Here is a 26,384-nt window from a genome sequence, read left to right as displayed (position 1 = left end):
GATTTAACCTCCTTTTGCATAGCTCAACATTTTCCAGTGCCTCAATGTCGTCATTAGCAATTTCATTTTGTGATATATAGTCTCGCTCTTTATTATAGATGTTTGGAGGAGTAAACTGAATGTGTACTGATGACATCCCCCTGAAAATCACTTTTTGATAAATGAAAGTCCTAATACCAGCTTGAATGCTTGTTCTTTTCATCCTTTTCATCAATACCACATATTGAATATGTAGAGAAAAGTACGATTCACTGTGTGTTCCAGTCGTCTGGGCTTACTGAAATGTGATCTGGCTGCATCTAGAAGACGTCTGCGTATTCTGAAAATAAACAGGAGCAATATCAGAATGAAAAGGAGATATGCTCTGTTTTAGTAATAGATGATTCTGCCCAAAGTGAATATCTCCTCTGGTGAATCATTAAATGTAAAAATACTTTTTTTTTTTTTTAATAGAAAGAGAAAAAGAGATACCTGTCCCCTCCTTATTTTCTTAGCTTTCCTAAATCTGGAACTTCGTAGTCTCACTGTTGAAACTCCAAACAGAAGTTACAATTAATATGAAATATATCTCTAAGTCCTTGATCATTAATCTACCTTTATTGCCTACTAAGGATCTCACCATGAAGTGTAATGAAGAGGAAAAATCTCTCAGCTCTGAGGCTTTTTCCAGAGTTTCATTGACCAACCTACGTAGGTCTGCAGTCCCGGATCTTTCTTCAGACCTTGGCATGAACATTTTTAAGAAGGTGAGTAGAACCATTTATGTTCTTTGCATTTTGGTAATAAAAAAAAAAATACACAGTGGGGCATGAGGTGCTTCTGATCATGCTGCAGAGTTGGGTGGGATGGGGAAGGACTTCAGAACGGAGGTCCACTCCCAATTATAGCACTGGCTGGCAGCATGACCTTGGGCAGCATGACCTTGGCAAGTCCCTCCTTGTGCATGAGTACTTCCCATTCTACATGTCATGTGGGGTTGTTACAGAGTTCAATCCTGATGATGTGTGTAAAGTGCTTTTAGTCGTGTGGTTGTGGACATGGTTGTAGTAGCAGTAATGGTAACTGACATTTGTATGGCTCATTCTCATTTTACCTAGCACTTTATATAAATAATTCTCATTTAATCCAATGAGATTTTTTTTCCTAAGGTCTGTTTTGTTGTTTTCTTTTAAATTTATTTATTATTTATTTATTTATTTTTGGCTGTGTTGGGTCTTTGTTGCTGCACGTGGGCTTTCTCTAGTCGTGGTGAGCGGGGGCTACTCTTCGTTGCAGTGAGCAGGCTTCTCATTGTGGTGGCTTCTCTTGTTGTGGAGCACGGGCTCTAGGCGCACGGGCTTCAGTAGTTGTGGCACACAGGCTCAGTAGTTGTGGCTCACGGGCTCTAGAGTGCAGGCTCAGTAGTTGAGGCGCACGGGCTTAGTTGCTCCGCAGCATGTGAGATCTTCCCGGACCAGGGCTCGAACCCATGTCCCCTGCATTGGCAGGCGGATTCTTAAGCACTGTACCACCAGGGAAGTCCTCCAATGAGATTTTTATTCTGCACAATTTACACCTAAGAAACTGGGTCTTACTGCAGTTCTTAAAGTGTTGGGATCATCATGGAACGTTTATTCTGGAAATCATCTCTGTTTTAAAGGCAACGGACAAACCAAGTTTTGTTGATGAAGTAGTAAATCCTTATAACTGACCCCTAGGTTTACGACCATCACTTCTCTTTGTGAATGACAGTGTAGGTTTCCATTCAATAAACATTTATTGAACATCCATAAGAAGCTAGAACCATAAAGGTGGGAAATTAAAGGTGGAGTCTTTGTGCAAATAAACTGACTTGGGAGTCAGTTGACTGGGGTTCAAATTCCAACCCTACCACTTTCCACCTATGCGATACTGGCAAAATGATATTGGTTTCTTCATCTATAAATGGGTACATAATATACTTACCTCAAAAGGTTATGAGGATTGAGATAATGCATGTAAAGTCTTTATTGTGCCTGGCACTTAGCAAGTACTCAATAAATGTTAATTATTATTCTCAAAAAAAAATATGAAATGAAATGAGACTGAGCCTTAAAAACTTTATGTAGTTTTTGAAAGGTTGAGTCCAAACTCAAAACTAGGTCTTCTAACTAAGTAATTCATGCTCTTATGAATCCACACTTCACCTCTCTATTTTATAAGTGAATGGAGCTAATCAAATAGAAAATAATACATGTAGAATAATATATGTGTGATGGCTTATTTTTCTCTTTTGCAAAATGACTGGTTTATGTCAATGAATAACACAGAATTAACAACCTATCTATGAACTCAGAGTGTTGCCACACAAGCAGTGCTCTGCCTTCATTGATGATGTAGTAATAAGCAATGGCTGTAGTTTTTCTAAAAATGTCAATCAGTGGGGGCAAAAGAGGTTTTCTGTACTGGCTGCACATAAGAATCTGCAGAACTTAAAAAAATTCAAGTGCCCAGGTCTGACCCCACACCTGTTAAGTCACAATTGCTGAAGGTTAGGCCCAGACGTCGATATATTTTAAAAGATTTCCAAGCAATTCTAAACTCTTAGTTATACTGGACCTTGAACTTATTTGACTGGTAGGAGTAATAGAGTTGCCTCTCCTTATGGGCAGAGGCACACATATGAAGTTGTTTGGTTGAAACAATGTATCTCAGTCTGGAGAAATGGAACAGAAAAAGACTGGCTGATCCAAGTGATGACTCAGGGATCCTATACTCTAATCCAGGGCTTCTCAAGTTTTACCAAGCATCAGAATCACCTACAGGGCTTATGAAAACACATTGCTGGTTTCCCCTTTTTGGTCTCTGATCCGGTATGTCTGGGGTTGAACCTGAAAATCTGCATTTCTGACAGTTTCCCAGGCACTGATGCTGCTGGTCTAGGAACTACACTTTGAGAAGCACTCCTCAAACCCAACCCAGCAAAAGAAAAAAAAACCCAGGAAATACATTATCTTTTCCTTAGTTTCTTTCACTCTTTTGACACATTGTAGAAATTTCTTCCATCTCTATTGGATGACATTCAGTGGCTTTCCAGGTCTCCTTTTCCTGTATTTTACCCCAGGTCATGGAGCCCTTTGGGAAGCAAACTGTAACCTTGCCTTTGCCCTGTGCCTGACCCTTCATATCTCATTTCTGTAGTTCAAGAGCCGCAAAGAAGACAGAGAGAGAAAAGGTTCCATCCCATTCCACCACGCGGGGAAGAGGCGGCCTCGGAGAATGGGAGTGCCATTCCTGCTGCACGAGGACCACCTGGATGTGTCCCCCACCTGCAGCGCATTCTCCTTCGGAAGTTTCTCCGGGCTTGGAGAAGACAGGCGAGGCATGGAAAAAGGAGGCTGGCAAACCACCATTTTAGGTGACCACAAAGACCTTCCAAAGTAGGGCAGAGCTTCAGTGACCTGTTTAGAAATCTGGATCTAGGGCTCCTAGGGAAATGTGGATCTTTCTTGAACAGTTTAGTCAAGGAATTTGGGCCCAAATACAGGCTCCCCAGGACCAAAATAATGCTGTGTCTTCATAGCCAAAGAAATGCAGATAATTGAATTATGCAGCAATCCTGTTTAATTAGACAGGTCATAGCCCTATTTCTTAGATCATTCTATAGTTCAATGATTTTATTTTATTGAAGTGTAGTTGATATACAATATTGTGTTTCTTCTGTACAGCAAAGTGACTCAGATATATATAGATATATAGATATTCTTTTTCATATTCTTTTCCATTACGATTTGTCACAGGATATTGACTGTAGTTTCCTGTGCTGTACAGTAGGATGTTCTTTATCCATCCTATATATAATAGTTTGCCTCTGCTCATCCCCAATTCCCATTCCTTCTCTCCCCTCCTCCACCCCCTCCACCTTGGCAACCGCAAGTTTTCTATATTAGATCATTCTTGATGTGGACACATGGCCTTAGAGGGTTCTGTGCATTAACTTTCATTGTGAATCCAAAGACAGACTTCCCTTTAACTCAGATATTAAAATAGGAAGATGTAACGAAAAGAAAAAGGAGCTTTTTTTTTTTTTATCTTTCTGGATGTCATATTACGAAGCCCAGCTTAAAAGCAAGAGCTGACAGCTAGCGGGGGCCGAACAGATGGTTTCTGACATTTGGCTTAGATTGGGGCTGACCTTATCACAGGCAGCGTCATCAATCATCTCGACCCTGAATGTTCCCAAGGCAGGCTAGTCGGCTGTGCCTCACATACTGCCTAATATCCCCTCACTATCACTGCTGTCCTTTGGACAGACAGAATCTTGGCAGAGAATCTTTCAGATTTTCAAACCCTCTTGTGGTGCTCTTGTCCATCTCAGGGAAATTTACCCGGCGGGGCAGCTCGGACGCGGCCACTGAGATGGAGAGCCTGAGCGGCAGGCACTCCCACTCTCATCACACACTGGTGAGCGACCTGCCGGACCACTCCAACAGCCATGGGGAAAACACTGTCAAGGAAGGTGGGTTGGAGGCGGCCGCTGCAGGTGGGCGTCCAGGTTCCGTTTCCTGTTTTTATTCCATGTTCCATTTTCATTGTAATCTGGCTCCGTGTGCTTTTTTGAAAAATTGCATTCGTGTATTATATTGCTTGATAATTTACTTGTGAGCCATTCTTAAAATTTCCTCAGTAGCAAGAGCTATTGGATAGCACACTATGAACACCATGCCTCTCAGGGAAAGCAAGGGCAAGCCATTCATGGTTGTTTTCAAAAGAGCATAGACCTACAGAGCTTGGAGAAACTTGAGGGCATCTGTGATGTCCCTCTGAAGGGCTTGTCCACTTTCTGTGGGAGGAAAGTCCCTGCCTTCCAAGACCACCTATTCCCTTTCCAGACAGCCGCTATTTTGTGCTTTCTGTGGAGCAAATGTGTGTCTCTGGATGGGATCCAAGATGGGGGTTTCTTATTCTGTGCTCTTAACCTATGAGCATAAATTTAGTCCCTCTTTTCCCTGGGCTGTACTTCAAGTATTTGATGACATCTCTTAGTTACCACCACAAATTTATGTTCCATTATTCTTAAGCAAAGGTGAAAAAGAATATTTCTTGTTTGCTGTTACCTAAATATACTAGATAAAACCAAATATTTTAACAGCTATTTACTTGTGGGGAATACTTCAACCAAACTAGTTTAACTATACCAATAGGGTCTGTCATCTAACAGTGAGTAAAATGCACCTGTTAGACAAAAAATTCTAGCCTGGGTCTCAAGGAAGCCAGTTAAGAATTCACATTTTCTATAGCCTTCATTGTTTATCAGATATTACATGACTTAACATCATGGGAGTTGAGAATAGCTTTGAGACTATTAGTCAAATATCTGCTAATGCTGTGATCGTGGTCATGATTTAAATAGTAGTATAACTGTCTAACATGATGTTGTAGGTTAATATGGGGAAAACTAAGACATTGCTTTCCTTTTTTTAGTGCGATCCCAGATCTCCACTATCACAGTTGCAACCTTCAATACCACATTGGCATCATTTAACGTAGGCTATGCAGACTTTTTCAGTGAGCATATGAGGAAGCTCTGCAACCAGGTGCCTATACCTGAGATGCCACATGAACCCCTGGCATGTGCAAACCTGCCTCGAAGCCTCACAGACTCCTGCATAAACTACAGCTACTTGGAAGACACAGAACATATTGATGGGACCAATAACTTTGTCCACAAGAATGGCATGCTTGATCTTTCTGTAAGGAGCAAGAATTTTTCTTACTGAAGCTTGAAAGATATTGAATCTTTGGCCCAGTTTTGACAATGTTGAATAAAATGTGCATATAAATTCTTAGAAATGTTGAGCCTTTAAACGAAAAATCTACCCTTTAAAAAAAATATTTATTTATTTGGTTGTGCTGGGTCTTAGTTGTGGCAGGCAGGCTCCTTAGTTGCGGCTCGCCAGCTCCTTAGTTGAGGCACATGGCCTCCTTAGTTTTGGCATACACGTGGGATCTAGTTCCCTGACTAGTATCGAACACCGGCCCCCTGCATTGGGAGTGTGGAGTCTTAACCACTGTGCCACAAGGGAAGTCCCTGAAAAAGCTACCCTTTTTAAGAGAGTTTCACAAGTGTATCACCCATCTTAGATGCACCTTTTCTTTTCTTTTTTTCTTAAGCATTACATTAGATTTGATCTGATCTCAGAATAATTTTATAATCGAAAAACATTAATGAATCCTGAATACACGCAGTAAATGTGTGTGTGCGTGCACGCACGCGCATGCATGCACGTGCACGCCAAGTCCTTCTTTCCTAGAATGGAAATAAAAAATTCTCAGTTTGTTTCCTTTTGTTATATAAGCAGCATGACTATAAACCACCCATATAGCAGGAGAAAATGAACAGAAGTCCATTAAAACATTTAAACCTGCATTCTCAAGAATGCCTGTCTTAATTATGGTTATTAGCAAATGAAAGGGTTGTTATATTTTACAAATATATGTCACACAATTTTTTAATTTCACATTAGGGAACCTGTGTCAGCAAATAATTTAAAATTTTAAAATCAATATAAGGACATAATTTAAACATGCAAATATTTTGCTTTTAAAATTGAATGTAGATAATGATACAATTGCGAATGTGCAAATGTTCCTCTATTATGTGCATAAGGAAACCATTTCCCTTCACCCATTATTGGTAGAAAGCATTATTGGCAGGGAATTAAAACACTTTGATTTTAAAAATCAGTTGAACAAGTTTCCATTTGGGCAAATAATTACTCTCCCATTAATTCATTATGTTTTGCTATCTCCATTAACTGTCTATATTATGGCAAGTCTTAGAGTCCTTAAGTGATATAACACACTTATACATTTTTAATTCCTTGGGTGATTTGTACTCTATATTAAGCACATACACAAGGTCCCAATGCAGCTTAATAAGATCATCTGAAAATTACCTGAATTATTTATGCTTAAGTGCATAGAACAGCCTAAAGGAAATGTATTAAATGGAATAACCAAATCTATTTAGGAAGAGGTAATTCAAGTAACTTAATCACTCTCAGTTTACTTTTGTCTTCCCCCAGGTGGTTCTGAAGGCTGTTTATCTTGTCCTTAACCATGACATCAGTTCTCGCATCTGCGATGTGGCACTGAACATCGTGGAATGCTTGCTTCAACTTGGTGTGGTGCCCTGTGTAGAAAAGAACAGAAAGAAGAGTGAAAACAAGGAGAATGTGACTGTGGAAAAAAGACCAAGTGAGGGAACGTTCCAGTTCAAAGGAGTATCTGGAAGTTCCACCTCTGGATTTGGGGGCCCTTCAGTTAGTGGAGCTGGAGATGGAGGAGGAGAAGAAGGAAGAGGTGGTAATGGAGGAGGTGGAGGAGGTGACGGAGGTGGAGGTGGAGGAGGCCCCCATGAGAAGAATGATAAGAACCAAGAGAAGGTATGACTGGACCACATTTTGTGTCCTCTTGAAATGTTGTTCCTGATTTCTTTCCAATTCTTTCTTGCCAGCAATTTATTGACTCAGAATAGCAGCTAGTCACTGGAGCATGAAAGTGGTGAGTCTAGAAATCTCTTCATTAGGTTCTCGGCAGGTATTAGTAAAAACAGTTACGTGAAATTGTATCCTACATTCAAAAGCCATTGCCATCCAAGCAGTGTTAGAACGAATTCCCTGGTCATGTTAATTCTGCAAGAGAATATCTCAGATACACTACATTGCCATAATTCTCAGTCTGCCAACAACAGTCCCTCTCTCAAAACTTTCAGGGTCTGACCTAATGGAGTGGCATTCTAGTCTTCTTAGGCGGTCAAAACAAAATGCAATAGATTGGGTGACTTAAACTACAGAAATTTATTTCTCACAGTTCTGGACGCTGAGAAGTCCAAGATCAAGGTGCCAGCAAGGTAGATTTCATTCTGAAGCATCTTCTCTTGGCTTGTAGGTGGCTGCCATTTTGCTATGTGCTCCCATGACATCTTTTTTCTATGTGCACGCAGAGAAAGAGAGAGCAAGCTCTCCAGTGTCTCTTCTTATAAGGGCACTAATCCTATTGTACCAGGACTCCACTCTCATGACCTCATTTAACCCTAAAATTTACTTCCCAAAGGCTACATCTCCAAATGCCATCACCCTGGGGGGTTAGGGCTTCAACATATGAATTTGGGGGAGATGCAAACATTTAGTCCATCATAAGCAGTATAATTTTCCTGAAAAAAGTTAAATAAAGTTCTTTCTCTTGATTTAAGGAACACATTTTTAGGTAGCCTGCTTCAATCACAGGTAAAGGGAAAGAAAGGGAAAATTTTTGTTTAGTTAGTTGCTTTGCTGGTGTTGGTTTGGAAGACTAGCCTTGGTTCTCTTATGTATCAGTGTGTCACTTCCAGCTGTCTTTAGCTTTCTTATTACTGATTGTTCCTGAATTTAATTCCCTTTGACTTGACAACACCTGATTTATGATCTCAGTGCTTAAAGTCATTAATTAGTTTTCTCTTTTAATTTGAATTTTAAATAAGAACTACTACAGCTTAAACCCATATAATTTATGCTGATTTCAATTTGGGGTTTTAGTTGGAAAATGCTATTAAGGAATTGAAATCAACAAGAGATTTGAATCTCTAACAGGTGACAATCTACACATCAGGCCAAGTGTTTAGAAGTACAAGATTTCACTGTACAGAGTTCTACCACCAACATATTATCTAGAATATAAATTGTTATTTTCTTGTAGGCTATCAGGTTTTTACATTTGAGTAAGTGTTTCAGTGCTCTTTCCTCTTTTATATTTTTTTCTCCATCTCTTTCCAGTCCTACCCGATGCATGTTTAATGTGCATTTAATCATCTCTGTTTCTTCCCTGATTGTCTACTCTTATTTTTCCCAATATTTGTGGACTCTGATCTAATTATTTCTGCCCCAATATTCTTAGGTTCCTGAACCTAAGCTTTTCTTTAGGATTTCTTCTCCTGCTTCAATCATGTATATGTTTTCCAATTCTAATAGAATCTTCTGGTACTTAAGGTCCCCAACTTCTTACTTTCCCAAACATCACTGAAGACAATCCAAGGATCCTCAGATCTCACTGTAGATGAAAATTATCTAAATGATGATATAGATCACAAGGGATTTGATATTGAATGCTAAGATCTAAGGAATTATTCAATCAACAGTTATGTAGGAATTAGCAAACAAATACAAGTTATAAGGACCAAATTTATAAACACAGCAAACAGTGAGATTCTTAAATTTTCAATTTTTTTACCTGTCAATTTAGGTGGCCACTCAAAGAGAGAATAGTGCTATGTTATTATGTCATAATATTCAGGGGAAAATAGAAAAAAATTAAAGTTGTGAAATTTTGATAAGCTCTTATCAGTAAAGCTTAGATATTCCCTAAATTGATGAGGACTTTGTTATGTTTATGAGGATCTCTGAAGTTCATTATTAGAATTTTGTTTCTGTTTTGTTTTTGTTTTTAGTTCAAAAATTTCACCCAAGTAGTGGGGATTTCTTTTGGTTTTGTTTTTTTTAATATTTATTTGGTTGCACCAGGTCTTAGTTGTGGCAAGCATACTCCTTAGTTGCAGCTCCCGGGCTCCTTAGTTGCGGCACGTGGACTCCTTAGTTGTGGCATACAAACTCTTAGTTGTGGCATGCATGTGGAATCTAGTTCCCCAACCAGGGATCGAACCCAAGCCCCCTTCATTGGGAGTACGGAGTCTTATCCACGGCGCTACCAGGGAAGTCCCCAAAGTAGTGTTTTCATCTACTTTCATATTAAAGAACTACAAGTCTCTTACCTATTTAAAATCTAGCTGTCATACTAGAAACTTGATAATATAAATGCTACTTTATAATATAAATGCTACTTGATAATATAAATGCTACTTTAACCAAATCAGGATGGGATTTTACAGAGTCAGATAATGTGTTCTCCAAAACAGCCACCAAAGATACAAATGTTTTTTAGTCAGTTCTACAGAATAATATTCTTTGTAATACAGAGAATTTATAAAATCATACCTGACCGTAGGTCAGATGCGTTGTACTTGGGAGTCACACAGGTCTGTTCTGCCTCTATCCCATCTGTTATTTTCAGTGGAATCAGGAGGTTTATCTAATTTTGCAACCTAGTAATGCCAGGAGCATGCGGGAATTGATGAATTCAGAAAGGAAGATCTAATTTCTATTTCTATATTTGCCACTAACTGGTACTGAGAGCTTGAAATGTTATTTAATGTCTGTCCTGATTTCTGCCTGTAGCTGGATACAACTTTCTGAATGTCTTCTGCTAGAGGAGCCAAAATCGCAAGGACATCTGAAGGTCCAAAGAAATACAAATAGATATTTACAAAAAGCTTTTGGAGCTAGGAATTTGCTTTAAAGGAACATATGATATCAATAGTTTTTAAATGTATGTAAGTCAATCTTCCAAATCAACCCTTACCCAGGGTGACCTTTGGCTGTGCAGGCTGTGTACTCCACAAGGGCTCTCGCCTAAGGAGTCCAGACAGGACTGAAATCCAGTCTGAGCTCTGCTCACCAAGCTGTTCACCCAAGGGCTGCATCTACCGAGAGGATTCACCTTTTTCTAGTTCATCCACCGAGAGGAGTGCCTTTTCTAATTTGCGCAATGTTGCCCCCAGTAGATAGCGGTGCCCCACACCTAGAAATAATAATTAACACTGGTTTTGCTATTATTACATGCCTTCCATGTTTTACCTCACAAACTGTGAAATACATATTTTTATGATTCTTATTTTGTAGGGCACAGAGTGGTTAAGTAGCTTGCCCAAGGTTATGGAGCTAAGATTTGAATTTAAAACATTTCTGAATTTGGTATGTATGTATGTACGCATGTATAAATAAATAAATGTATGTATCTGTGTGTGTGTACGTTTGAGTCTTCCATTTACAAGCATCTGAGCTGTAGAGTTCACAAGAAACAGACTCAGACAAGGAGATATGCACACAGGAGGTTTCCTGGGGTGTCTGCTCAGGATCAACGTCTGTGGGGTGTAAAAGAAGCAGGATGGGGCAGAGAGAGAAGTTGAATTGCAGTGTAGTTGTAACAGAGACTTCAGCCCATCACACAGGGAGCTCCAGAGATGGGATGGCTCTTCAAGGTAATCCCCGGGTGAAGTAAGGGAGCCCGCTTTATTCCACACACCTCCCCACACACACTCTTTATGCTTTTGACCAGCCATTGGAGGCAGACTGCTTCCAGGAGGAGAGCATAACCTGGATCAAGGCAGGTCTCTTTAGCTAAGGGCAATGCCTGGAGAGGGACTCACCTGAGAGCTATCATCCATCAATACTCCCAGCGGCTCAGAGAATGAATGTTCAGTTCTGAAGGGGGCATCTCTGGAGTCCAGCACCACATCCACTACATGAGCATTTGGTTAGAAAAAAAAAGGACCAATTATATAACATTAGGGGAGCGGAGAGCCTACCCCATCACATAATGAACAGCACATGATGTCTAGATAACCCCCATCCCTTTCACACCCTCCCTGCTTTTGAGTATACTTTCTATGTGGATGGCCCCAAAGTTTATGTATCAACCTGAGCATATGAAGATGGAAAAGGCCTTCGCAATTTACAGAGCAATTCTTATTCATTATTTCATTTGTTTGGCACAGTAAGCTGATGAAGTAGGAAGGGAAGCTATCAGGAGCCTCGATTCACAGGTGAGAAAACTAAAGCACAGAGAGATTAGTTCATTTACCTACCGTCATACGCAATTAAGGAACGGGAGCGGGACTCTCAGGTCCGCAGTGGCTGTGCTGACAGCAGAAAGTAGCTAGAAGGACTGAGGAATGTTGGAGCTTCCTGAAGGTAATGGCACTCCCACGCTGGGATCTGCATCATTCCTTAGCAACAGTTTCCTTATGCTTCTTTGGAAACAATTCAAGAAAGTTCATTTTTCTGGAAGCTATGTTCTTCACCAAGAGCAAGGATTAAATGAGTCAAGAGAGAGGATGATAACACTTCTCACAGTTCACTTCGGGAGGGCATCCGATTTAGCCTCAAAGAACCATGCTGAATATTTACAGTTTTTTTTACATATTCTCTCTTTGCTTGTGCATGAATATTACAATATAACGAAAGTATAAAATTAGAAAAGTCCTTTGAAAATGTCAGAAATTGCCACGTGATTTCACAGTTTCAGACTTTGATCAGTTCCAGAAATTTAGCAATAATCCTTGCTTGGTGATATTAACAGAAGCCTGCTGATGAGGGTACCTTCTGGAAAATCTACTTGCTTTCATCACTGATAGTCCACACTGTCTCTCTCTAGACAGTTATTCTGATAGTCTAATGAGGATACGAAAGCATGTCTTCTAATAAAGAGGTCTGCATTCATATCCTGTAGCACTAGAGGGTGTTCAAAATGCATAAACATTTTCTTTCTCGTAAGTCCGTTCTAGAGTTTTGAAAAGTTAGCTTGCCTGTTGAGCCCTTGACAATTCTGTTTCCCAAATTGCAGGGGCTTGCTGCAAAACATAGAAACTTGGTTTAATAATAAAATAGAGTCTTAGCACCAAAAGAATCCTAGTGACTAAATGAACCGAATCTTCTTTCTTTTTCGTTCATGGGTACTAGGATGAAAGTACGCCTGTCAGCAACCATAGGCTTGCTCTAACCATGCTCATCAAAATAGTGAAGTCTCTGGGATGTGCCTATGGTTGCGGAGAAGGACACCGAGGGCTCTCTGGGGATCGTCTGAGACACCAGGTATTCCGGGAGAATGTAAGAGAACTAAAGTAGATTCCATTTCCTCTTCTTCTTCCCTCCCTCCAAATTAGGCATGAGTCCTTTGACAATGAGGGTCAGTGTTCCCTGAAGAATACTGTATTTTGTAAGGGTAATTAATGCTGTCTTAAGGTGGGAGGATTCCCACAAGATATCTCAAGACATCTAAAACCCAGGCTTAGGAAAGTTTAATTGGGAAAACCACTTCTGCCTCCTGCCTGGGCAGGCCGACTCCCAACTGGTAAAAGAGTGTATAATTGGAACATGTGAATTCGAGTTTGAAAGAACGTTGCAAAAATGAATACATTTAGCAAGCTTCTGATAGTCCGTGGCAAATAACTTTTTATCACCTGCCTGGGCACTATGGAATCATACGTTATATTAGAAAAAGGGATCAAAGTTTAGGACTTGGTCTGTTGTTCTTAGATATGGAAAATGGCCCTTATTGGGACAAAATAGGACTACAAAAGTGGCCAGTCATTTTCTGGCTGCTTTGTTTGAGAATGAACCTTGACTACTAAATATTTGAGATCATATCTCTTTGAACTGTGTGAAACTTGAAACTCTGCGCTCAGGCTTGCAAAGCATAATTCTGTAATGGAACATGGAAATGTAATTCCAGCTCATTTTCATTTGCCTCCACTGATGACTACTGTTCACTTAAGACTTGAGCAATAACCCACCTCCACAACAAGTCCAAACTGCAACAGTTGCCCTCATACATACTCTTGAGCTGAAATAATAAGAAAATATTCCCTTAAAAATAAGGGGTTGATGCAAATTTGAGACCAGGAAACCTTTTGGCATATCTTAGCAGAGTTTTAGGATCATGCCAAAGTCTAATGCCAGCCCATTTTTCCTTGGTATTAGGTTTTGTCGTGAAACGTTCACACAGCCTTAGCATGCTGGGTTACTTTCCTAATCTATCATCTACCTATCTATCCATCTGTATATCATTCTCTTTCGTTTATATTCGCTTGTGTTGTATTATATTAATTATTTGCATGGGGGAGTTTTATTCGTAGTAATTAACTTCTAAATTCTGAAACTTGAAAACTTTGACCAAGATCTAGATTTTGAGGCCCCAAATTTTAAGAAATCAAAATAATAAGTAATAAGGCAGTAGAAAGCTGACATTGCCCCCATCTCTGCACATGTGTATGTGATTTTTGATCTTTGATTTTTATTCTATCACAGTATGAATAAACGCCTTCAAGGCTAAAACCACATCACTCCTCATGCAGAAAACTAATTCTATGAAATCAAGCATCAAAATATAAAAGGAAGTGTCGTGCTGTAGTTGGAGGTATAAACTCGTTTTGACATCAGAACCTGTCTTTCTAGAATAGGAGAAGGTAGGGCTAGTTGGATCAGAAACCACTTGAGAGGCTGTTGTTACTGCTTAATCACCATGTGTTCTTTCCTCAAGAGTACTGAATATTTCCTGTCAGGATGTCCAGTTTTCTACCTGCCTTCTCAACTTTGTCAATTTACGTGGCAATACCTCTCTTCTCTAGTAGCCCAGTTCAGTACTCACTATAGGGATTATACTTACTTGTCCATGCTTAGTAAACACCTTGTCCAAGAGGGAAGTTTTTTTTTTTTTTTTGCGGTACACGGGCCTCTCACTGTTGTGGCCTCTCCCGTTGCGGAGCACAGGCTCCGGACGCGCAGGCTCAGCGGCCATGGCTCACGGGCCCAGCCGCTCCCCGGCATGTGGGATCTTCCCGGACCGGGGCACGAACCCGTGTCCCCTGCATCGGCAGGCGGACTCTCAACCACTGCGCCACCAGGGAAGCCCCGAGAGAGAAATTTGAGCAATATTCCCTGGGAATGTCTAATTCAGGAAGCTAGATATTTCCAGATTTCTCTGGCATTAGATTGTCAGAAGTTACTTTTAATATATTAAAGATATTTCTTACCTCTACCAGATCAGGTCCTCTATATTTTATTTTTTTAATAAACAGATTAGTACTGCAATGATGTTCATCAAAGTGCCTAGCAATTCCAGCATGTTTCCTGGGATAGTTTAATCATTAGCTTGTCCCAAATTATTGAAAGGGAATTCACTCTTTATATCTCTTGGAGAAGTTTAAAATATTCATTCAGAATCAAAATGCTTATGGTTTGATATTCTGATTCTTGCTTAAACTTCTGATTGAACTCATTCAGACGTCCTAATAGCCTCTAAAGAGCAGATTTGAAACAATGCATTTTTTGGTGTATTTTACAGAGAAGCAAGAAGTACTTTACAGGCTTCATTTTATAGCAAGAATCATTTATTTTATAAGAAAAGAAGCTTGCTTTACAGCTAGCAACCAGTAACCTCTGGTTAACACCTAATTTCCCAATCTTCTATGACCGAGTAAAGGAAAAATGGAAGAAAAAAAAATCAATCCGCCTGACTTTGTGATACAGACGGAGAGACTATAACAAGGTCACACCAGGATGCCTATTGCTAATTACAGTTTTCAACCTTTTATAATCTTCCTTTTTCCTCTCGAGTTTTCCAGGAATCTTTCTCTGGGCCTTGATTTGTCAAAATGGTCATGTAACTTAAATTTTCTTCTGGGCCACCATTAAGGCCCATCAATAAGTCCCAGTTCTCAGGGACTGCTTTCTCAGGGATGTAACTTCCTTGCTTCTGTCTGATTGTCCAAATTTCTCTATCCTCCTTTAAGGTTGTCCTCACCCAGCCACCCCTCCCTTCTTTATTTTTTTTTAATTTATTTTATTTATTTTTGTCTGCATTGGGTCTTCGTTGCTGCCCGTGGGCTTTCTCTAGTTGCGGCAAGCAGGGGCTACTCTTCGTTGTGGTGCGCAGGCTTCTCATCGCAGTGGCTTCTCTTGTTGCAGTGCACGGACTCTAGGTGCACGGGCTTCAGTAGCTGTGGCGTGCAGGCTCAGTAGTTGTGGCGCACGGGCTTAGTTGCTCCACAGTATGTGGGATCTTCCCAGACCAGGGCTTGAACCCGTGTCCCCTGCATTGGCAAGCGGATTCTTAATCGCTGCGCCACCAGGGAAGTCCCCTCCCATTTGATCTTTAGCTTTTTCCCCTCAACCCAGAGTTCTCTCTTATCATTTTCCGATTTCATTCCATTGTTAAGGACTTTCTTTTTTATGATGATCTTGTTCTCCACAAGATATCAACTAATCTCTATTATTGGTCATCTTAAATCTTTTTTCAAAGTAGGTGTTATCTAGATACATTTTCCCCAACAATCACTATCTAAACTATTCATGTGACTATTATATCATAGGAGAAATAACCACTATGAGGAGGTAAGACCCTGGCTTCTAATTTTGGCTCTGCTGTGAAACTTGGTGTATCAACTTGGGCAAAGTCCTTGACTTCTTTGGGTCTCAGTTTCTTCTGCTGTAATATAGGGAAACTCTTCAAATCACAGAGAAGGTGTGAAAGTCCAATGTCGTTATGCACTTACAAGCAAGAAATGCATTTTTAACAGCAAAGCACTGCACAAATGTGATTTTTCTCTCAGTAGTAAGAGAGGGTTAGGGAGACCACTAAGGGTCTCAGATAGTATTAGCGCATCCTGTCTGTGGCCTTCTCCAACCAATGAATGTGATTTTATTTGTTCTGATGGTGGGGATTACTTCCTTTTCCTTTGCTAGATGGCAAAATTATTTGCTGGATCATAAGAAATATATTTTTGAGTAGCAGGGCCTAGTGAATGATCAATTGCTTTTCATATCCTGAAGACCAACTTCTATTTAAATACCAAACTTCCACATTCAGAAGCAGACACAAAAATCAACAAACTAGACTTGCCTTTATTTTATGCCTCTTTCATGTTTCAAAGATCCTTCCCTCCTGACCATATAAGAGGACTCTGGACAAAGCACTTCCTACAGCCCAGTCACACCATCCGTTAAATCTACTTGAATTCAAGACAGCTGAGCATGGGAGTGGCCTGCTCCTTCCCATGGCACAAACCCTTTGAGGTTTTCTAAACCTTGATGACCAATCCTATCACCTACCTAAATTTTACACTTTAAGTTTTTCCTTGAGATCTTAAAATCTTGATCTTGGCAAAAATACTGAGCTCCTTCTGGGACAGCACTAGCCCCTAGTTTGGGGTTTCTCCTGAGGAGCAGCCCTTCTCCAAGTCATATACCTAGTACTGCTCAGCCTGTCTCTGCCCAATGCATTCTCAGACAGGAGGGGCTGGCAGGGTTGTTGGGCAGCAGCCGGCAGGGATGGATGGAAATGCTTGCCTTTTGAGGGCTTCTGTCGCAGACCACTGGTGTCCCTGTAGCTTAAGCGGGTACCTGTGACTTCTTCACTTTTCTTCCTTCCTTGCAGGCCCAGAACTGCCTCACTAAGTTATACAAGCTAGATAAGATGCAGTTCCGACAAACCATGAGGGACTATGTGAACAAAGACTCTCTCAATAACGTAGTGGACTTCTTGCATGCTCTGCTAGGATTCTGTATGGAGCCGGTCACCGACAGTAAGTAAAGCTGTACCGAGTTCTAGGAGAACTCGCTGGGAGGTAAAGCAGGTAGCATTTCAGAGACACCCTAAATTTCCAGGGGTAGAATGGAGAGGAAAAGATACCTGTGTGCGTGTGCATCGTGTGTGTAATAAAATATGAACACGAGAAGCTTGTACATCATCTTTGACACACTTTAGAGGCTTTCTGAGGACAACTTAGCTCAGCAGAGGGGAATTTGGAAAAGCTGCGGCACCCTCATCTGTAGCCCCTCTATCCTTACGCTCTACTCATGGCACTCCTCTCTCTCCCGTGACTTTCTGTCATATGACTTCTGAGGCAAGGATCAAGGAACAAAGAACTATATTCATTAGTTCAACAAATATGAAATGAGCCAGGCATAGTGCTTGGTGATTTTTTCACAAAATAAAATAGGAAAGCAAAAAAAAAAACAAACATGACAGTAAACATAGTAGTAACATAATTTTGATATACACATATACTGAATTTTAAAAAGAATGGGCAAAGGGATCTATAGATAGGCTCATAAACTATAGCTTCATGGCTTTAGGAAAACTCCAGTATAGAGACCTATATTACAGGGCACAACCAGTGAACACGAATGGCATCCATAATACATGAACACCTCCAATACCACTTGAATGCAAATGCAGTAATGAAATGAAGGTGATGTATGAAGCCTGATTGAGTAAAATATACATTTTAATTAGAGTCTGGGAAGAAATAACTTCTTAGTATAGGCTGTTATTTTTTATATAGTATATGTGTGATAGTGGTTGATTAATTTATAATGGAGCTATATTTGATGGATTTATTTATTTTTCCTGCTTTCATAATCTTTTTTTCTTTTTAATTTTTATTGGAGTATAGTTGCTTTACAATGTTGTATTCATTTCCACTGTACAGCAAAGTGAATCAGCTATATGTATACAGATATCCCCTCTTTTTTGGATTTCTTTCCCAGTTAGGTCACCACAGAGCACTGAGTAGAGTTCCCTGTGCTAGACAGTAGGTTCTCATTAGTTATCTATTTTATACATAGTAGTGTGTCTATGTCAATCCCAACCCCCCAATTCATGCCACTCCCCCTTTTATCTGTGATGGATTTAGAAACAGTTTTTCTGTTTGTACCCCAGGCTTTATTGTTTGGTTTTCACATTAAAGGAAAATATTGTTCCCTATAGAATCCCTGAAATAATCTATGTTATTGAAATTGTTTTAAGCCAAGTACATAACAAATTTATAAATCAATGAAGTGAGAGTCGTAGTTGAGGTACTGCAAGAGAACTTCTTGATTACAAACTTTTTTTTTCTCTTTTTTAACCTATTTGAGATAGAAACTATAAGAATAGACTAAAACATTTCTTTCTGTAATGTAAAATCGAAAGAGAATCCGCGGCCCATTGACACAGACAGTGAGAGGTTGGTAATAAGGTCTGTTCCTTTCAAGTGATGAATTCCCTCTGGAATTCTTGAGACGTTAAAGCGGCTCACGATGAATCAGCCAGCCAGAGACACACATCCCTATCTGACCAGCCTTGGAGCTGCACACATCCTGCCCCTACAGTCCACAGGTGGCTCACAAGCTATGAGGAATACCCTGGCAAGGCCACAGAATGTGTCCATGGAAATGTGAAAAAGTGGCCTAAAATGCCACATAGGGTGATGGCCTCAGTTCACCGGCGTTTCATGTGTGAATGAGTTATAAGGAGGCGGATCCGAGGGAGGTGGTAGATTTTCCAATTCATGTGGCTGTGGAGTCTCTGGACTCCCTAGAAGCTGCTAGAAGTCTTGTGCAGCTCTTGGCCAGACTCAGTCTTTTGTGTTTCCAGTGCGGGCATGAATGCCCCTGCAGGGCCCTGTCCCCCCTCTTCTCCCCCTGCCGGCTCCCCTGGTCAGCCCAACCTCACTCCGCTTCTCACAGACTGAACAGTTTCCAGTGAGAAGCCAGCCTTCTTCACCACCAAAAAAGCCAAATCAAATTAAGTCTGTCTCCACTGAGGGACCATTCAGTAAACCATATATTTTTTTACATGATCACCTATTTAAAAACTACTTAGGTTTAAAAGACTTTCATAGGGTCAACAGTTGATCCTCTTTTTGTTGCTAAGAGTTATCAATTAAAACATTTCTCAAAGTGGTGGAATGTGTCATAGTAAAGACTCTGAAGGAGACTATGAGTTGTTTATCTTTAAGTCCTCATAGAGATGATCAAACCGGGAGTATCCTCAGTCCTCTGTTTCTGTATTTTGTGTAGCCCTTCAGTAACTCCTAAAGTACTTCATTACTTCTTTAAACTATGTAGCTGAATGGAAGCACTGCCTTTAATTGGTGCCTTTGCATTCCAGACAAGGCTGGGTTTGGAAATAACTTCACCACGGTGGACAACAAATCCACAGCCCAAAATGTGGAAGGCATCATCGTCAGCGCCATGTTTAAATCCCTCATCACACGCTGTGCTTCAACTACGCATGAATTGCACAGCCCTGAGAATCTGGTGAGAAGCTCACCTCTTCTTCCCACAGGAGTTCTCAGTCTCGTGCCGTGGCCTTGAGAAAGAGAAGTGAAGTCTAAAACTTTTAAAGTTAAAATATCTATTTTCTCAGTGTCACCAGTAACTCTCAGTAGAAACTCAGCAACACATTTCTCCTCCGTTACTTGTTATCCTACCTGCAAAGCGGATTATCTCTTCCATCTCAGAGGTTCTGTGGTAGTTGCTGAGATAGTTGCTAGGTGCTTAAGAGCCCTTCAGAGAGAAGGTGCTAGAGCCCAGCGTGTTGGCTCATGAAATATTAAAGAAAGTTATACCAAGCTTTTGTTTGAAACCATGCTTACTTTAAAAATCAATGCAAATATGCTGCTGAAATGGGTTTTGTCTTCTTTTATCGAACACTGTAATCTTTTAGCTACTCTTCAAAAAGACAAAGACTGTTAATTAAACCACTGAAGCCACAGGTACAGAGAGCCAGGCTATAAAAGGTTAGCGTTTAATTGCTACTAAGGAGATTGTGGTTTGGGATAGTAAAATGTGGATGAAGACTGAGACATCTGATATGACTAGATGAATTCAGGTCTCTCCGAGGGATAAAGAAGCATTTCTCTGTCTTACCGATCTGTTAGATACAATGACTCCTATGCAGAAATCAGCCCATTTACACATATGGACACTATCTGCTAATCTACTTAAATCAAAGAAATGGTCTTAAGCTACTCTAAACCACTGAAACTATGTATTCACTTAACTTGAGATAAACAGAACAAAACCCCAAATGAAAAGGAATTTAATTTTGCTGATTGTTGAAACCATCCTAGCAAGGTTCTTGGAGTTTGTGAATAACTTGGGTACCATCCATGCCTTCAGTTTGGTCATGGCAAGAAGTAATTTGACAAGTTGATTATAGTATATGCAAGCTCTTATAAGTCTTAACCTACAAACTCGTGTATAGAAGAGATACTATATTTCTTAATTTTCTTTAAATCAACTTAAGTTTGGCTTTGGACCCCCATTCCACCAGAATGGCTGGAAGTTGAACCTCAGTCATTCATGGGTCTCCCCACCTCACAGAGTAGTGCAAAGATCCCCAAGTCTTAGGTAGGACCCAACGCCTGGTGAGGCTCCGTGGGTTTCAATCATCAGTCATGCTTATTAGTTCACGTAGTACTCTCTGCTGCTTGGGGATGGGCTCTCTGGTGAGTTTGGAACCCTTGCTTTCTGGGGCCTTGCCTTCCATGGAGGAGCCACCAAATTGCAGAGTGAAAGCATAGGGCCTTGCTGCCCACAGGATCCAAAGGACATTCTATGTTTTCCTTAGTAGTTCTTCCTTCTGCTTTTCTAAACCTCATAGGCATAATTGTCCCAGTGGTCTTAGGTTTTGAAACCCAAAAGGGTTATAAGATAAGTGTTTTGTAGGCTTCTGTGTTCTGCTTTGTCATGAACTTTTCCTAAGACAAAGAATATAAGTAACTACCTTTTTTTTGTGTGTGTGTGGTACGCGGGCCTCTCACTGTTATGGCCTCTCCCGTTGCGGAGCACAGGCTCCAGATGCGCAGGCTCAGCGGCCATGGCTCATGGGCCCAGCCGCTCCGCGGCACGTGGGATCTTGTGGGATCTTCCCGGACCGGGGCATGAACCCGTGTCCCCTGCATCGGCAGGCGGACTCTCAACCACTGCGCCACCAGGGAAGCCCAGTAACTACCTTCTTAAAGAGAGAAGAGAGTGGGGGAAATGCTGAATGCAAAGCTTAATATCTTTAAAATAAAAGTCCTGCATTAAAAGTTGAATCACTAATATGTTGGTTTTAACAGCCCTGTATCATCTTAAGTCCATAGTCAAGCTCATGTTCAAATGGGCGACAACATACATATTATTTGTTAAATCTGTGAAGCAAAATGGATCATCCTTGAATATCAGGCTCTGTTGGAAGTATCTAGAGGACTTAGCATATTTTGTCACAGTGATGCAGAAAATTTGGAGAAGCTGAACAGAGACTGAAATCTCTAGTCTAGACAAAATTCTGATTGCCTTTTTTTTGCAGGCATCTCTTCAGAAGTCACAATTAAGAGAGAAAATTAAAAGCTTGGGAATCCAGTGGTTAAAAGTATAAATTGATGTCTTTCTAATGATACAGCCAACTTTCTGAATATGAAGCATGGTAACCATCTTTTTTCATACTAAGGATGATGGGCAAGGTTCTTGGTAATGTTACCATAGGAACAATGGAGGGACAGGATACCGTTGGTTTCACTGTAGTAATATGTTTTCTTCTTATGATTCCAATGCTCATCTAAATCCAAGGAATTACCTTCTACCCCTCTTTCTGTGGACACTATTCAATCACAGCTATCTTTCCCCGCACTTTCTTTCTGGCCTCCAAACAGGGGCTGTATTGTGACATCCGTCAGCTGGTCCAGTTTATCAAAGAGGCCCATGGGAATGTCTTCAGGAGAGTGGCCCTCAGTGCTTTGCTTGATAGTGCTGAGAAGTTGGCACCAGGGAAAAAGGTGGAGGAAAATGAACCAGAATCTAAGCCTGGAGGTGGTAAAAGGTTGGAAGCTTGAGCTCTCTGAATATGAGGGTTTGCCTATGTCTGTAGAATATAATCTTGTACTGTCCGTGTGGTTCCTACATGGTGTGTCACTCCAGTACAGGGATGGGGGAACTATAATTTTTTGTACGAGTGATATCACTGGTGGTGGCCCAGCAACAGATTAGAAAAGGAATGAGTTTACTGTCAAATAAATGCTGCCTTTGTATGAATCAGAGCTCAGTTGATCCCAAACTTTCATACACTTGAACCACACTTCATAGCTTTTAATTACATGGTAAAATGTTATCTGTGTTTTGGTCCCTTCTATAGCTAACTTACATTCTTATCCAGAAAGGAAAAGCAATTACTGATACCGTGTCATCCTGTTCAGCAACTAATATTTTTAACATGTCAAAAGAAAAATTGCTGAGCAATGCCCAATTATTTTTTCTTCTAATAAATACGAATTTATTGTATGCCTATTATATAAGAATTGCCACTTACAAAGATTAAAAGAAATACCTAATCTTAAAATCCTGCCAGTAGTTAATGGCTCTGTCTGCAATGATGGTGGTATCCTTAGGCAATAAGGTAGCTAGGTCATGACTCAAATGGTAGGATATGTTCCATACCGACATAGACTCATGATGGTATAGGGTTTGCAGGGCATTTAAGTTGTCTATAACAAAGTGTTTTGCTTTATGAAGTATGTGAAGTATTGGGAGGTGGTGTCCTGCTATGTTGTGATTGGTGGAATGTACCACTTGCACAGGTCAGAGGCAGGAAGCATTGTGGATAAAGGCCAGGTGACCTCTGCACCTGAGGAATGTCGCAGCTTCATGTCCGGTCGCCCCTCACAGACTCCAGAGCAGTAAGTAGCGTTGGTTTTGTCTCCCATGGAGTGGATTGAGCACTTCCCACTGGAAGAAATTCTGTTTTCCAAGTTGCTGTTTGTTTGTTTTTCATTTCTGTTGAACTTCTCCTTCTGCCCTTTATTTTTCACTCCCAAAGCCACTAATCTCTACGGGCCCAAATCACAAATAACCAACCTCGTGCTTCCAGGAAGCCTCCCTCACTGCCTTTCCCATTGCCAGTCTCTACCCCACCTCTGCCTTTCATGCACAATCCTACAGATTAATCTTGAAAAATAGCATGTGTATCAGGTGGGCTGGGGATGGCATCCACTTTCTTGCTTAAAATCACTTAACGACTGTCAATGTCATCAATGAAGCTTTTCCAAAAATAAGTAAGAAAATCTACTCCCCTGTCCAGCGTTAGCTGAAACATCGACTCTTCTCCTTTTCACCTTGGTTCTCTCCTGAGATCCTTTCCAATGCCCTCTGATGTCAGTTTATCTCTACTTTTCTTTTCTTTTTTTTTTTTTTGTTGCGGTACGCGGGCCTCTCACTGCTGTGGCCTCTCCTGCTGCGGAGCACAGGCTCCAGACGCGCAGGCTTAGCGGCCGTGGCTCACGGGCCCAGCCGCTCCGCGGCATGTGGGATCTTCCCGGACCAGGGCACGAACCCGCATCCCCTGCATTGGCAGGCGGACTCTCAACCACTGCGCCACCAGGGAAGCCCTCTACTTTTCATAATAACAAAATCAAAAGCATCATGAAAATAGTGCCCTCAGAAAATGTGAGGATTACTGTAGACACCAAATATACAGTCTAGTTCTGTGCAAGGCTCACCTGTATTCATTCTTCTTTTGAGACCTATTTACCCACAAGTGGTGTGATCAATATTTAAAATACCATCATTTTAGGTATACCATTCTACTTCCCTAAACCCTGATTTAGTATTAAATGATTATCCTTCCAGAAATTCTGCAGGATAATCCAGATTTTATAATATGCCCTCTCTATAGTCAAGGAAATCACCGTCATGAAATAGGACCTTGGTAATCCACAACAAACAAACAAAACCTTTAAGGAACAAAAAGCCTGCAGTTTTTGTAGGCCTTCAAACTCTTAGAAACTGCCCCTAAAATGGGTGGAGAAAAGTAAGGAGAAGGTAAATCAACCCCGTGGGTGCAGGGACCTCATGAGTTTTTACTTACCATTACAGACCCGATGCCTAGACGGGACTTGGCCCATCGTAGGCACTTAATTTTTTTTTTTTTTTTTTTTTTGGCACTTAATTTTAAGAATGAATGAATGACAGTCAATGAAACAATAGACTTGCCAAATTACCATGTAGCCTTTGTCTCCTTTAATTTCCATTCTCAAAACTGAGGTTTAGTTTTTCCTTTCAGGACATCTTTAAGGACATAGCAAAAATCCAAACATAAGCTCTAAGGGAAAAAAAATTAATGTGAAAGGCAAGGGTCTGTCTGTAGCTGAATAGCCAACCACAAGACTAGTTAAAAGTCCTTACATACAGAATCTGTCCAAAAAAGGAGAGAGGACTTTTCCCAAAATAACACTAATAACTGTTAAGCTAATCTGAATAATAAGAATGATTTAATAGGTAAACTAGATTTAAACATAAAACTGTCTACCTTGCTAGGTGATTTAGTTTTCTAGATTGCAAAAGATTCTTTCTCTGTAGTGTTCTGTAAACACCACCTGATTTCTCAGCATTTAGCACAGGTCTGTTCTTTCCCTTGAATGAAGATACATGTATTAATATGCCTCTACATAAAAATTTCCACTTGGAGGGATGTCATAGAATGTCAAACATGGGACTTTTCCCTGGTCCAAGTGGGCCCAGGAGATGAGCACAGCACATGTCCTCTGTTTAGCACTGGAGAAAGGTGGGTGGGTGATTATGGCCTCTCTGCCAGAAGACAGAGAACTTTCTCTTCCCCCTACGCCCCTCATACGCTTTGCTTCTCCTTTTTCCCTTTTAAATAAAAATCACGTTAACTGAGTAATATTAAAAGCAGTTTTATATGCCCACATCTCTGAAACTCATGATTGATACACACGCATTGGACAGCGCTGATGCGGCATTTTATTGTAAAGCTGATCAATTATAGTCTCCCTGGATATTTCCCCACTCAGGCCACGTAGTCATGTACTCATCACTGTGTTGCACATTTCCCAAAGGTAAGAAATGCTTCAAACACTGTGATTGTTTGATAAAAATAACAAGGAAGTCAAATTCTAAAACACTGATTTAAATTCACAGCGTATTTGATAAACAGAATGTCCTGAATTAAAATAATAATTAAAGGTATTTAGTACTCTAATGAGATTTTGAGATAAAAAATCTGCATCCCCGTGTAAATATCCCAAGAAAATGACTGCTTCACACAGTACTGTCAGATTTTAGGTAGATCCCAGATTTAACCCCAAAGCTTATAAACAGACTATTACCCAAACGCCCCCCCCCAAAAAATTTCATCACATGTTACTAGAGTATTCTCCATAACCTTTTCTTTCCAAATTACTAAAGTATAATAATACGTGTTCTTCAAGTTGCCAAATGTGGAAAACACAGAAAAGCATAGAGAAAAAAAATGTTTAAATACCTTCAATTAGAAATAACCACAGTAAACTTTTGGTGTATTATGTTGGGTACGTGTTTGAGCATGTGTACACATGAGCTTACACAAAGACACATACACGTGTACTTTTTTTATTAACCTGGTGATATCCTGCTTAATCCATTTTATCAGTGCCTTTTAACTTTGCAATATATCATCAACATTCCCCATATCACTAGTCTTCTGAAAATAGGATTTTAATGACTACAGAGGATGCCATCATATGGAAGTCGCATAATTGATTCAGCTGTTTCCCTAGAGGTAAACATTTAGATTATTTCCAATTTTTAACATTGACCCAGAAGCCTCAGTGAGCATTTGACCTTCTTAGTATCTACATCTTAGATACTAAGTAGATACTTAGTATCTACATCTTAGTATATTGTCCCATCATTTCCTTGGGATAACTTCCTGGAAATTGAAATTCTTTGTCATGGGTGTAGACATAGCCTTTGGATAACATCTTACAAAATTACTCTCTAGAAAAGTTGACTCATTCTCTCATCATGGCAGTATGATAGTATCATTGCTTTCTTCCCCTCCCAGCCCACCCCACCTTAATCTTTGCCTATTTAATGAGTGAAAATAGGGATCTCATTTCAACTGGCCTTTTTTTTAAATTCCTAGTGAGATTAAACTCTGCATACCATTGGCCACTTGTCTTTTTCCTC

At 40.3% G+C, this 26,384-nt stretch overlaps 1 protein-coding gene across 2 annotated transcripts in view; it reads left to right on the top strand.

The window, feature by feature from the left end:
• UNC80 (unc-80 subunit of NALCN channel complex) overlaps positions 1 to 26,384 on the top strand; it is a 237,999-nt gene that overhangs the window by 39,545 nt on the left and 172,070 nt on the right. Inside the window, exons 9-18 of one of the 2 annotated variants that reach the window (XM_027122575.1) lie at positions 612 to 746; positions 3,160 to 3,376; positions 4,337 to 4,477; positions 5,443 to 5,711; positions 7,047 to 7,406; positions 12,573 to 12,719; positions 17,047 to 17,194; positions 19,546 to 19,694; positions 22,076 to 22,242; positions 22,997 to 23,095. In XM_027122575.1, the coding sequence (XP_026978376.1) occupies positions 612 to 746; positions 3,160 to 3,376; positions 4,337 to 4,477; positions 5,443 to 5,711; positions 7,047 to 7,406; positions 12,573 to 12,719; positions 17,047 to 17,194; positions 19,546 to 19,694; positions 22,076 to 22,242; positions 22,997 to 23,095 (1,832 nt within the window). The remainder of the gene's footprint in view (positions 1 to 611; positions 747 to 3,159; positions 3,377 to 4,336; positions 4,478 to 5,442; positions 5,712 to 7,046; positions 7,407 to 12,572; positions 12,720 to 17,046; positions 17,195 to 19,545; positions 19,695 to 22,075; positions 22,243 to 22,996; positions 23,096 to 26,384) is intronic. The other variant, XM_027122582.1, reaches the window with a different exon arrangement.

Source organism: Aethalodelphis obliquidens, unplaced genomic scaffold (assembly GCF_003676395.1).
Source record: "Aethalodelphis obliquidens isolate GAN/ISIS:26980383/991018 unplaced genomic scaffold, ASM367639v1 scaffold2, whole genome shotgun sequence".
NCBI lineage: Eukaryota > Metazoa > Chordata > Mammalia > Artiodactyla > Delphinidae > Aethalodelphis > Aethalodelphis obliquidens.
This window is presented reverse-complemented; position numbering and strand designations above follow the sequence as displayed.